Source organism: Cervus elaphus, chromosome 30 (assembly GCF_910594005.1).
Source record: "Cervus elaphus chromosome 30, mCerEla1.1, whole genome shotgun sequence".
Taxonomy (NCBI): Eukaryota; Metazoa; Chordata; class Mammalia; order Artiodactyla; family Cervidae; genus Cervus; species Cervus elaphus.
In genome coordinates, this window is record NC_057844.1 from 26,763,332 (window position 1) to 26,778,132 (window position 14,801).

At 34.6% G+C, this 14,801-nt stretch overlaps 1 protein-coding gene across 9 annotated transcripts in view; it reads right to left on the reverse strand.

Annotated features, from left to right (window-relative positions):
- NBEA (neurobeachin) overlaps nt 1-14,801 on the reverse strand; it is a 646,246-nt gene that overhangs the window by 546,798 nt on the left and 84,647 nt on the right. For all 9 annotated transcript variants that reach the window (XM_043891765.1, XM_043891767.1, XM_043891768.1 and 6 more), the window contains exons 3-6: nt 12,900-13,000; nt 12,564-12,659; nt 2,884-3,005; nt 880-1,006 (exon numbers count right to left, since the gene is read on the reverse strand). In XM_043891765.1, the coding sequence (XP_043747700.1) occupies nt 880-1,006; nt 2,884-3,005; nt 12,564-12,659; nt 12,900-13,000 (446 nt within the window). The remainder of the gene's footprint in view (nt 1-879; nt 1,007-2,883; nt 3,006-12,563; nt 12,660-12,899; nt 13,001-14,801) is intronic.

Below are 14,801 nucleotides of genomic sequence, written 5' to 3' on the forward strand. Positions count from 1 at the left end.
CTAACAAATTCCCACTAAAATTCAAAATAATTTGGCACATTTGACAAATACTGCCTAGGTCTCATCCCAAATCTAATAAATCAGAATTTCTAGAGGAGAGACAATGAGAATTATATGAAAATAAGTGGGATTTGTATCAAGAAAAAAAGAAATCCCCTTCTAATGTATAAATTTATTTAAAATCATTGCTTTTAAGCTATTTTCTAATATATTAATGAATTACGGCTAAATTGCCATTCTTTAATAGAAATAACAAATTATCCCTTACATAAGGGAAAACTTTTTATTAGACTCATGTAAAAATTAAAGGTATATATTTGAGAACCCCATTCAAAATAGTATTTTCTTCAGTATGTGGCACAATACACATTGGATAACAAAAAAGAAAGAAAAAGAAATGAAGCAGTCCCTCCACCTTACATGAGTTCCAAATCTGTTAGGATGGGTTCCTGTGGATATGGGGTAGTATATGCCCTGAAACTGAATAAAAATACCTGGGGGGAAAAAAAAAGAAGCTCCACAAAAGAAAGGATGTTGTTTGTTTTTTTCACTGTCATCTCTTCTGTGCCTACAACAGTGTCTGGCAGTCAGTAACTATGCACTGAGAGTTCATGGGAAGAATGTCATAGAATATATCACAGCAAGACAGCGAATGAGAGAGTGAATGAGAGAAGCAGACACTGCAAGAGGGCAGGAAACTGATTTTTTTATGTCAAAAGTTAGACATAAACGTACAAAGAAAATGTAGACAGAGATAAGAGATAGGAGTCATGAGAAAACCAATAAAAGAGAATATTATGGAAGTCATAATAGTTAAGTTTTAAGATAGTGGGAATGGTGAATTGCATTACTCTTAATAGATGATTTACCTATACATACCTTGCGTGGTTGAAAATCATATTTCACACAGTGCTGAAAACCTTTTCCTTTGGACTTCAGTGATGTAACGATCAAACAATTGCCAACAAAATGAGCAGAGTAACCAACTCCTTTGCTAGTACGAAAACTGCAAAGAAAACTGAAAGTAGTATAATATCCTCTGCTAAAAGAACAATATACCTGAAGATTACTATTATATAAATAATATAAAACACAATTATAAAAATAAAACTTGTATACCTACAGAGTAGAAAGGGTATTACAGGTACCAATAAAGACTAAAACAGGAAAACTTTAGAAATAAAAGAAGAAATTTAAGTTGGGAAAATAGAAGACTATAGAATCTTTTAACATTTCAATTTCACAAATACATAAAGTAACACAAATACATAAAAACAAATTAATGGTCAATAAAAGGCTACCAAGTAGATTTCATAAACTTTCAATGATCACCTGGATTAGCATATACAGAAATCATATACACAGTTAATGTTTCCAAAAACAACTTGCTCTTTAATTCTACTATATCTCTGAAAATAGCTTGCAAATTTACAAAAAAAGTGAGAGCCAAGTTGGGAAAAAAAGGTAGGTAATCAAGCAAAATCAAGCAAAGGAATACATGTACTGTCTAAAACAGAAAAAAAGAAAAAAAAGATGTGACTAAGAAGTAGAATTATTTTCTTCCAGAGAAATAGTCCTCCAGCTGTTTATTTAATCACACATAAAAACCTGTAAATGTTCTGACAAAGGACAGTACTACTGCAATAAAAGTATGATCTCCCAAAATGATCTTTTGGAAGTTCAACCCCATTTATGTTTGGAAGTTCAAATGTTCGTTAAAACTCTCTCTCATATTATCCATACATACTATCCATATGTAATCTTTCTGTAGTAGAGTCTACAACCTATCAATAGCTCACATTTTTCAACACTCACATTTCTGAACTAGTCATTATATAAAAAGCACATAAAATATTATGCTACCGTTAAATCCTACATGATAGGTACTATTATTAATCTCATTTTACAGCTGAAGACACCAAAGCACAGGATAAACAGTGAGTGGTAAAGGCAGGACTTAAACTCGGGCAATCTTATTTCAGAGCACTATAAGTATTAAATGATGTAATACAAGTAAGCACTTATAATGCCTACTACATAGTAAGGTAATAAATGAAAGTTTGATGTTCTTATGACTTGGCATTATTGGTAATCTAAAATGACCAAGTTCTGAGTCTCACAGGTGAACCCATTGTTGGGATGATCCACCCTTTCTGTTAGTTATCTACTAAATAATTAATCTTATCTAATTATAACCTCACACATGGTTATCTGGAGAAGGAAATGGCAACCCACTCCAGTATTCTTGCCTAGAGAATCCCGTGGACAGCAGAGCCTGGTGGGCTGCTGTCCATAGGGCCACACAGAGTCAGACACGACTGAAGCGACTTAGCATACATGCATGCACTGGAGAAAGACATGGCAACCCACTCCAGTGTTCTTGCCTGGAGAATCCCAGGGACAGAGGAGCCTGGTGGGCTGCCGTCTATGGTGTCGCACAGAGTCAGACACGACTGAAGCGACTTAGCAGCAGCAGCAGCACATGGTTATCAAAATCAGTATTTCAAAGCATAGCTTAATTATGCTCACAGAACCATGTAAGTCAAAAGGCAAAGTGAAAGAAATCTGATAGTAGTTTGTTTCTCATTTTCTCTTTTTGATCAGCATCTTCACTCAGAACATACAATTGATATGTGCAGACTCGAGACAGAAGGTCTATAACGCTTGATTTTTAAAATGGAATTGAGGGGGGGAAGAAAAATAGTAGGGCAGATAGCCTAGAATCAACAGCAAGAAATGAATAAACTGACATAACTATATCTTTATAGGTTTAACATATTTATTTACTTATTCTATATACTATGTTGCCTTGAAACTATGTTACATATTTTTAAAAATTGAAATGCTTAAGACAAAAGTACTAAAATTAAATATATAACTTACCAATAAAGATAAGGTTTATCCTTATCAACATTAATGTTATTTAATGGATCCATACGAAACCAAGTATTTAGGGTGAAGCCATTCTGATAAGGCCACTTTGCAATAGGAGGCAATGCAATTGCCTACAAGGTAATGATAAAAAATAGGAAAGTATCAGTTAAAGAAAATGTGACAGTAACTAAGGTCAAGTATGGCTTTCACAGATTAAAACACAATGAAGGTATGAGTATCAAAGAATCATGGACAAATATAAAAACAGAAATTATTATCTTATTAAAGTCATCTATTAATATTATTTGTTGACTATAGAAGCATTACACTTTGAAATACTCAATAAATCAAGTTTCACCTCTAAGTTATATAGTATGGTTCAAACTGTACTCCAATAAAGCCTCCTTCAATTTCACCAATGTACAGTCCCTTACACATGGCTGCAAAATTTTCAGTTTTCAGCTTACATTAGGTTTTCAGTAATATTTTACTTGATAAAGGAAGCTGAACTTTCAATCAAAAAACAACTGTGTTAGAAATATTAATTGAATCAATATTGAAGAAACAGAAGTGTTAAGAAATAACACTAATACTGAAACAAAGAAAGGGAACATGAGGTTTATCACTCAGAAACTGAACCATTGAAATTTATGATCAAAAAGGACTCAGATCCACTTAAAAGTAGGAATTAATACAATATTCAGTTGATAATAGTAATTTTTAAAAAAACTAGCCATTCTAGGGAAAAGAAATGAGAAAGCAATATATTACTTGACCTGAAGTCAAGAAATCTAAGTGGATTCACTTATCTTCCTATGAGGTATCTAAATTCCTTCACATAAAAGATAAGTACCCTTAATGCTTTTATTACTGATCTGTTCCTCCAAGCAGACCCTTCATACATTGCTACTAATGAACTTACTCAAATATAACATATAGCTTCCATATTAAATATCCTCTGCATATAAAATAAATTCTAAGTTTCTTAAGGTTACACTCTGGCTCCAACAAATCCTTTCAATCTTATTCTCTTCTAGTGCCTTACCTTACATCCCAAAGTATATCTGAACATACCAGCTGTTCCAGCTGTTACATGTACTGTTCTGTTACCTGTTCCCCAGTTTGTACACGATGCTCCTCTGCCCAAAACACAGCCTCCAATAAGATCCCAATTACCCCTCAATTCCAGGCTAATACATCTCTCTCTTGTGAAGCTCTCCTGAACTTCACCATAGCCTAGTTTCTTGTTTCATTGCTTTCCCACAGGAGTTAGTCCCTAGCACATAGCACTTAGTAGCCTGTTGTAACAACGTGCATTTATGTCTACCAATGAGTTCCTAAAGAGTTAGAAATACAGTTTATGCTCCCAGCATTGTGACTTAAGACATAGAAAACATTCAATATGTGATCACTGAAAAATCTCAAAGTAGCAAAATGCCTACTGCATAAAAAAAAAAAGGAAAACACATATAGAAACACATAAATGGAAACATACCATTTGATATGAAGACTGAAACCTTAAAAATGAAATGCAAGTTTTCCTATACAATGCATGTCATGTCCTTTCAGATTTTAATACTAAGCAATTAGTCCAGTTTAATTATCAATATAGCTTTTTTAACTTTTTAAAAAGGAAAATGTTTTACTTAATTTTTCTGTTTGCTGGTTAGTAAAATGTAATTCTTGCCAAGTTTACTGCTGGATTATACCTCCATAAGTTTCACTAAACCAGACATCACCTACTATAGCTGCTTCAGAGTACCAAGGTAAACAGGAGAAATATTTATTGAGGACGTTGAATAGTGATTCTACAGAACTATAAAAATAACTTAAATGTATGCATTTGTTCTTAATGCCTGTGGAACACAATGGGCACAGCACTGGATTCATGGTTTCCAAACTCTTGCCATGATGAGCAAACCCAAGTGCACATCCATATCAGCAACAGCAATTCATGACAACACTACCACTGCAGCAATAATAAGCATAAGAGTGAGGACAGCTCACTCTTTCTCTTTTCCCCCATTACTCCACATATCCAAGCAATCTCTTACTTCCAGCCAATGGCCACAGCACTTTCAATTAATACATCATCAGTCTCATCATCTGGTCTACTGAGCTCTACATCAGAACTTAGACAATGTGTTGAACTAATGAATTGAACTGCTCTTCAAGTTTTCCAGAACTATTCTTCCACCATGGAAAATGCATGTGGTACCCATTTGTTATTATCCAAATGGCAGGACCGAAAGAGTTCTAAATCACATTCAGTTGCAAATACCAGTGAAGTAAATACAACATGAAAAAGAAAAATCTCACTAAATAAAAATACAGTAAGCTTCAGTGATAATGATATAACAATAGTCTTTGGTCTTGCTTCCCATATTATAATAATATAATAATTCTTTGGGGCTTCCCAGGTAGCACTAGTGTAAAGAATCCACCTGCCAATTCAGGAGATGCAAGACACATGGGTTCAATCCCTGGGTCGGGAAGATCCCCTGGAGTAGGAAATGGCAACCCACTCCAGTATTCTTGCCTGTAAAATCCCATGGACAGAGGAGCCTGGCAGGCTACAATCCTCGGGGTCACAAAGAGCCAAATACGACTTAGCAACTGAAAAACCAACAATAATTCCACAGATAAACAGGGATCTTTATTTATGGCCAATCTCTTCAATAAGATGGTTAACTCTATTCAAGGACATTCTCTCAAATTTATTTTTTATTACATATATATTCTAAATTTATTATCTTTTATTGAAGTACAGTCTTAAATTTAATAAGTAACAGCTAGAAAAAATGTTTTGGGGACCTAATGTCCCATTTCTAAAGGGTATGACTCAACTTCCAGTTCTTTCATATGTTACCAACCAAAGTCTTTCATACAGTACACACTGTATCCCTAGCTTTTTTCAACTCTTTAATGCATACATGCTCCCTTAATCAGTGCACAAAAAGCTAACTTTCTGAGAGGACTGCCTAATGTGGAACTCAGGTTCATTTACTCCCAAATCATTCAGGCCTAAATACCCATTATCCCATTGTGATAATGGCATGTCCTCTGGACTGTGTCTGTGATTATGGGTTTAAGCTGCCTTCACATTTCTTCCATACTTCCTTCTACAATATCTTGGTATCCATAAATAGGGTCCCTCATTGTGTCCAGTGAGGCCACAGAACTCTGAAATCTGTATCCCTCACTGCCTCCTAGATTAGTGAAGTAGCTCAGTCGTGTCCGACTCTTTGCGACCCTGTGGACTGTAGCCTACCAGGATCCTCCTTCCATGGGATTCTCCAGGCAAGAATACTGGAGTGGGTTGCCATTTCCTTCTCCAGGGGATCTTCCTGACCCAGGGATTGAACCCAGGTCTCCCACACTGCAGGCAGACGTGTTAACCTCTGAGCCACCAGGGAAGCACTCCAAAATTTACATTTCTGTCTCATTTTGCAAAAATACAAATGGAAAAGATTCTGATGTTCAGATAGGATGCGTTCAGTTAACTATTTCAATGAATAGAGAAGTGTACTATTTCTTAAATTAAGCAAATTCATGAAATAGATAATAATCATGAAAAACAAATCTAAACAATATATTCATAAAAGGTAACAGGACATATAAAATATAATCTTACATTTATCACTCACCTTCACACAAATCACTGAAGAATTCAATTAATTCTCTGTAAATATTACCAAATTGCTCGTATGGAGGCAACAAAACTCATAGAAAGTATCTCCACAATGTGAAATACAATTCAGAAGGCCTAATATGTTATTTTGGTCATTTTGGAGGGAAAGTAAACGGTATCATGATTTTAATCATCCAAAGGCACCAATGTGAGCAGCAGTCCAAACACTATGTATTTTGTTATTACTAAAATGCCACTGGTTCATGCTCATTCAGAAGCAGATCGTCAAAACACTGTGATAGGAAGGGTTTAAAATCAGCTCCTATCTAAATTTTTCAGCAGTTCAACAGCAGAAGTAACATGTTTGAAAATTACCCAATTTGTTGTTAAGTGAAATATTGGATTTGAGATCAGGCAAATTCTTATTAAGGTTGTGACTCTACTTTAAGACTATGAACAACATTTACGCTGCGGAGGCTTATTACTTAGTTTCCTCAACTGACAACAGCAGTAATATCACTTATCTTGTACAGACTGTATAACTCAAATGAAATAATAGTTATAAAAGTTCCAGTTCCCTCCCTACTTCCTCCTCTACACAGAATACACCCTTGATTCAAACTACTCTTTATGAAAATAAGTGATGCAGGGAAAACCAGGAAAAGGGGAATAGATAGTATAAGTCTACCAATATCCCATGAGCAAAAACAATTCAAACATATGCTACTAATGACATTAAAATTATCTGTGTGTGTTATGTGTATGTAAAATGTATTGCATTTTTATAGGTAACTGGTCAAATGGCTAAAATGGCCAAATGGCTAAAAAGAGGATGAACTGCAACCATACTGAGGCAATTCAGGCAATTTATTAAACCAGAGTCATTTATTCAGTTGTAGCTAAACTTTGTTAATTCTATATATAAAACAGGAACTTGCCCATATTTTAGTCAAAACACTTTGCTCTTCTTTCCCATACCTTAGACTGAAACCTATCAGACATCAGGTCAACAACAGTTCTGTAAAATGTGTTAGAAATATGTGTGTGTGTGAGCAGAACTATTATATCTAAGAGAACCCTCACCCACTTAGGCACAGTGACAGCGTTTTCTCTGCAGATTATGTATGTTCCACTCTAACAAACAGATGCATAAAATGATTGACTTCCATCTTGTATTTTTTTTTAAGTTCTTATGTTTTGTTTTATAGTTGGTGAAACTGTAACCTAAAAAAAAGATTAGTAACAAAATATTCAGGAAAAAATATAAAATTAGGAGAATGGCTAAAAAAATGGGAGATTGCAAGAACACTGAAGTACTTACAATAACCAAAGAGCAATTAATATTTACATGATTTTTTACAACTTTACAGTGCTTAAACAGTACATTATTTCATTACAGGCTCACAACTCCTATTCCATTATAAAAGTACTATTAGTACTTTTTTACATGAAAGTAAGCCAAGAAACATTAAGGACTAGTCCTCTACAGTAATGAACTAGAGGATTCAGAAATCAAAATTTGCTGTTCTAGCCAAAAATTCCACATATGCTCTACAATATTACCATATAGCTTGAGATGATGAAATCAAGAAGATTGAAAGAGCTATTTCTTTGAAAAGAGGAACAAAATGGAAATACTTCCAGCTAGACCAGGGTTTGATCCCTGGTCAGGAAGATTCCCTGCAGAAGGAAATGGCAACCCACTCCAATACGCCCCTGCCTGGAGAATTCCATGAACAGAGGAGCTGGGCAGGTTACAGTCCATGGGATCGCAAAGAGTAGGACATGAATGTGTGACTTTCACTTTCCCTTTCCAGCTAGACAGACTGAACGAAATTATAGTAACAAGAATGGAAGAGGAGGCATCACTACACATCCTACAGACATTAAAAGGATAATAAGAGGATAGGATGAACAATCTTATGTTAATATATTTGATAACTGAAATTAACCAAAAAATTACATGAAAGACACAAAACTACCAATGTTCATTCAAAACAAACAAAAAACTTTCCTATATCTACTACAGAAATAATTTAAAACCTTCTCACAAACAAAATCCCAGACCCAGATAGCTACAATAGTGAATTCTAGCATACATTCAAGAGTGTGTGTGTGTGTGCATGTGTGCTAAGTCGTTTCAGTCGCATCTGACTCTTTGCCACCCTATGGACTGTAGCCTGCCAGGCTCCTCTGTCCATGGGATTCTCCAGGCAAGAACACTGGAGTGTGTTGAGTGTGTTGCCATGCCCCCCTCCAGGGGATCCTCCTGACCCAGGGATCAAAGGTGTGTCTCTTAGGTCTCCTGCACTGGCAGACAGGTTCTGTACCACTAGTACCACTTGGGAAGCCCACATTCAAGAGTAAGTATTATCAATTCTACACAAACTCTTCAACAGAGAGAAATGAATACTTCCCAACCCATTTTACGAGGAAATGAGTTTATGATCCTTAACATCACAACCAACTGGACATGGAACAACAGACTGGTTCCAAATAGGAAAACGAGTACGTCAAGGCTGCATATTGTCACCCTGCTTATTTAACTTATATGCAGAGTACATCATGAGAAACGCTGGGCTGGAAGAAGCACAAGCTGGAATCAAGATTGCCGGGAGAAATATCAATAACCTCAGATATGCAGATGATACCACCCTTATGGCAGAAAGTGAAGAAGAACTAAAGAGCCTCTTGATGAAAGTGAAAGAGAGTGAAAAAGTTGGCTTGAAGCTCAACATTCAGAAAACTAAGATCATGGCATCCGGTCCCATCACCTCATGGCAAATAGATGGGGAAACAGTGGAAACAGTGACTGACTTTATTTTGGGGGGCTCCAAAATCACTGCAGATGGTGACTGCAGCCATGAAATTAAAAGATGCATACTCCTTGGAAGGAAAGTTATGACCAACCTAGATAGCATATTAAAAAGCAGAGACATTACTTTGCCAACAAAGGTCCATCTAGTCAAGGCTATGGTTTTTCCAGTGGTCATATATGGATGTGAGAGTTGGACTGTAAAGAAAGCTGATCACCGAAAAATTGATGCTTTTGAACTGTGGTGTTGGAGAAGACTCTTGAGAGTCCCTTGGACTGCAAGGAGATCCAACCAGTCCATCCTAAAGGAGATCAGTCCTGGGTGTTCATTGGAAGGACTGATGCTGAAGCTGAAACTCCGATACTTTGGCCACCTCATGCGAAGAGTTGACTCACTGGAAAAGACCCTGATGCCGGGAGGGATTGGGGGCAGGAGGAGAAGGGGACGACAGAGGATGAGAAGACTGGGTGACATCACTAACTCGATGGACAAGAGTTGGAGTAAACTCTGGGAGTTGGTTATGGGCAGGGAGGCGGGATATGCTGCGATTCATGGGGTCGCAAAGAGTCGGACACGACTTAGCGACTGAACTGAACATCACAACTGGAGAAAGATTTTACCAGAAAAGAAAAATGTATCCTCAAATCAATCATAAAAATAACTAAATTTTCTTAGTAATATATTAGCAAATCAAATCCAGTATTGTATGAAAAGGTTGTTACACTGTGATAAAATATATTTTTTCCTAGGAATGCAAAGGTGATTTAACACTGAAATATCAGTCACTGTAATTTACCACATTAATAACATTAAGAAGAAAAACTATATGATCATTTCAATAAAATCAGAAAAAGCATTTTACAAAATTCAACACTGACATTAATATACTGATGGTGAAAAAAAAATGCCCAGCAAATATGAATAGAAGTGAATTTCCTCAACCTGATAAAGGACATTATCTTAAAATGTAATGCTAATAGCATATGTAACGGTGAAATATTTAATGCTTTCCTTAAGACTAAGTCAGAACTGTTATGATTACTAATTGTAGGTCCTAGCCAGTGTAATAAGGTACAAAATGCAATTAAAAGGTATCTACATCTACTAAAACTTGCTAGAACAAGTAAGTGAGTTTAGTAAGGTCTCACGATGTAAGGTCAACAATAATAAAATTTTGCATTTTTATATATTAACATAAAACAATATGGAATATTTCTGAATGAATTTAACCCAAAATGTTTAATACTTTGCATGCTAAAAGCTACAAAACACTGAAAAATCAAAAGAAAATGAAACAAAGGGAGAAATATATTGTGTTTCATGAGTTGGAATATTCAGAACTAGAGCCACACAAAAATGGCCAGTTTTCAAGAAAGGTATCAACACAATCCAAAGTGAAAAGAACTGTTGCTTCAACAAATGGTTATGAAATAATCAATAGTCACATGTTAAAACAAACAAAACTTAACCTCCAATCTTCCTTCACACTATATTTTAAAAATTCACACAAAAGGGATCTTAGTGTGATCCTAACATAAGACCTAAACATAAGAGCTAATATAACCAACTTTCAGTAGAATGTGTAAGAGAAAAAACCCTATAACCTTGGTTTATACCAATTCTTAAGACTACAAAAAGCATATGCCATAAAAGAAAGAAAATTTTAATTGAACTTCATCAAAATTAAAGTCCTTTGCACTTCAAGAAATATTTGTCAAGAAAATAAAAAGACAAGCATCAGATTGGGAGAAAATATTTGACAAATGCATTTCCAAATTAATTTATATCCCAAATATATAGTGAATCCTTGAAATAACAAGACAAACAATCACATTTTTTAACGTGAACAGAAGACTTGAACACAAACATCACAAAAGATTTAAGAATGGCCAATAAACACAAGAAAAATGCTCAATATCAGCCATAAGGGCATCACAAAATTAAAACTACGTTGAGTTACATTTATACCAGCATTTACAAGTCTCAAATTAAAAAGACAGGACTGAATTGAACTGAACTGAATGTCCAGGATGCAGATCAACTGTGATTTTCATATACTGCTTATGAGAATGCAAAATTTTTCACTATAAAAGCAATTTGCTTGTTTATTATAAAACGAAATACACACTTAATAAGAAACCCAGCAATCCCACTCTTAGGTATTTACTCAAGAGATAAGAAAACATACCTGCAGAAGATCTACATTCAAGACCTAACAGCTTTACTTATAATAACCAAAAACTGAAAACCCAAAAGTCCATCAACTAGTGAATAGTAAACTGTAGTATATATCCATAAAATGTAATACTACTCAGAATATAAGGAACAGAATAAACTCCTGATAATCTATTACAAAATGGATAATCTCAAAAGCATTAAGCTAAGTAAAAGAAAGCTGACAGAAAAAGACTTAGATACTATTTGGTTTGATTTATATGAAATTTTTAAAAAGGTAAAATTATATAAACACAAAATAAATCAAAGGCTGCAAAGGAGAGGACCAGGGAGAGGGAAATGGCTTCAAAGAGACAAGGAAATTTTGGTGAGTGATGGAATTGTTCTATATCATGACTGTGGTGACAGTGAAGGGATTATTCAAAACTCATCAAACTGTACGTTTTATTTTTTTATTCCGCCCCCCCCCACCTCCCTCTCTACCCCCTCCCTCTGGGTCTTCCCAGTGCACCAGGCCCGAGCACTTGTCTCATGCATCCAACCTGGGCTGGTGACCTGTTTCACCCTAGATAATATACATGTTTCGATGCTGTTCTCTCGAAACATCCCACCCTCGCCTTCTCCCACAGAGTCCAAAAGTCTGTTCTGTACATCTGTGTCTCTTTTCCTGTTTTGCATATAGGGTTATCATGACCATCGTTCTAAATTCCATATATATGTGTTAGTATGCTGTAACGTTCTTTATCTTTCTGGCTTACTTCACTCTGTATAATGGGCTCCAGTTTCATCCATCTCATTAGAACTGATTCAAATGAATTCTTTTTAATGGCTGAGTAATATTCCATGGTGTATATGGACCACAGCTTCCTTATCCATTCATCTGCTGATGGGCATCTAGGTTGCTTCCATGTCCTGGCTATTATGAGCACTGTTTATAATAGCCAGGACATGGAAGCACTGTTTATAATAGCTAAACTGTACTTTTTAAATTGCTGAATTTGACTGTGGGTAAATTATGCCATAATAGAATTGACTTAAATAAAAACAAACAAGTATTTAAAACTTACCGCAGCACTACAACCAGGGAAATTGAAAAAAGTATCAGGACCATGTCTTTGTGGCATCTGATTAAGAACGGATAATAATTTTACTGCATGCCTTGGCTAAGGAAACAAAAAAAAGAAATGTCACTGACAAATTTAACAAAAATATCTAATATATCACCTTAACCATCAGACTGTTTTCTAGCCAGAGAGAAGATTATTTTTAAATCATTTACTGAACTATTTAAGAGGAGCAATTTTTATTACCAATTCAAGTTTATAGCTCTTTAGAGACAAGTTGTTGAACATTAAGTATTAATGCAATGATATTGAATACTTTTCCCTTTGACCACAGCTTACCCAGATTCCACTTTCTCCTCGAAGCATGCTGAACAAAAGCTTCAATTCCTTGACAGTGATGCTGTAGCTGGCAAGAACCCCCAACATATCAACTAGAAGATCTTCAAAGGAAAATAAAGTTATTCTGAACTCTAGTCATGAGCTGTCATCTGTCAAGGTAATACACTTTTAGAAAGAGCAAAAGTTATCTCATCATTTCTACATATATACTGGTATCCATTATAGCCAATAACCTCATAAATAGCCATTCAAATGAACAATTATTAATCATCATATAAGAAAAGAATACTTTAAAGACCTTTTTTCCCCATCAGAATTATGATTTCAATTAAGTTCTCTTTGAAAACTCATAAAAAATGGATTTTATAAATTCCCAGAATACACATATATACACATAAATCTGCTATATGCAGGGAAAGACAGGCAAAAATATGCAAAGGTACAATGATTTAACATTGTAAATTTGTTATTTTCAAATGAAAACTGATGTTTGACCACATATTGATTTAGAATTATCTACTCTTAAAAAAATATAGTCTTGAAATATCCCCTGGCCCATCAGCAACAATTCTGAGTACTCACTCCTTGCCTGGCATCATTCCAAGTGGTTTACAAAGATTAACTTCACAAATCCCTGTAACAAGCTTAAGTATTATCATTAACCTCTTCTAAAAATGAGGAAGTGAGGCACAGGTAACTTAATTCCATTGCCAAAGCACACACTCTAGTAAGTGGTACAGTTAAAATTCAAACCTAGGCAATATGTCTTCAGAGCTCTGATTTTTACCCACTAGTCTCTAAATGGAAGTACCATTTCAACCCCTGACTAGTGATATCCATCATGACAATGTATTTATGTGCATACAAGAGACATACCGACTCACTAGATAAGAAAAAAATATATATTTAATCTCTTGTCTCTGATTACTTTCTCATCTCTAGACACTGTGAGTCACAGTACCTCTATGAGTCATTCTTTGCAAGAAATTAAACATTTAAATATACATATCTCAATTTCTAAAGCACTTACTAAGAATTCAGATACTATACAACCTATAATAAATACACATAAACATTAAAAGAAGCTTATCATCAATTAATAGTTTAGGTTAGGTTAAACTGAAATAATTAGCTATTGGTATATACATTATTTAATATCACAGATTAATAGCTGAACTTTGAGACTTTAAAAATATTTATTATGTATGTATTTCAAAATAGAAACATAATATGGTTGTCATCAATAAATTGACTTACTCATAACACCACTGTAAGTAAGCAATCTCTATGATAAAATTGTACTGTGGATATGCCATTTTAGAGACATTTTTAATGAAAGATCATTCATTATTCAAATTATAAAAATGTCCAAAGTTACTATATATTAGCCAGGTGATCTACTTCTAAGAAAAAATTCTAGGTAAAGACCAAGCACTTTAAAACCTCAAGTTAATATTAAGCATTTTTAAGCAACTAGCTGAAATGGCAAAATCATCAAAGATTTCTTTCAAGTATGTCTACACATACTACAGTAAAAGAACTGTATTTCCAAACCTTTATCTCATCTATATGTGTCACAAAAGAAGATCTACTAAATTTGCATTTACTTACATAATTATTAAAATTTCTTATTTATTATACAGATAACATAAACAAGCACCTCAATTTTTAATTTCGCTATAACAACTCTTCTTTTCTCATACAAGATTTTTAAAGGAGAAAAAATACTATGAAAATACACTATCAATTCACAATAGATGTTTAAACACCTTCTAGAGATACTTTCAACATTATTAAATGAAAAGAATCTCTTTTAATGCAGCATGCTACAAAACACTCAAAATGAAAACTTAGTAGGGTTCTGGTGGTTACTGGGGCTTCATTAGTATGTTATCTAGATTT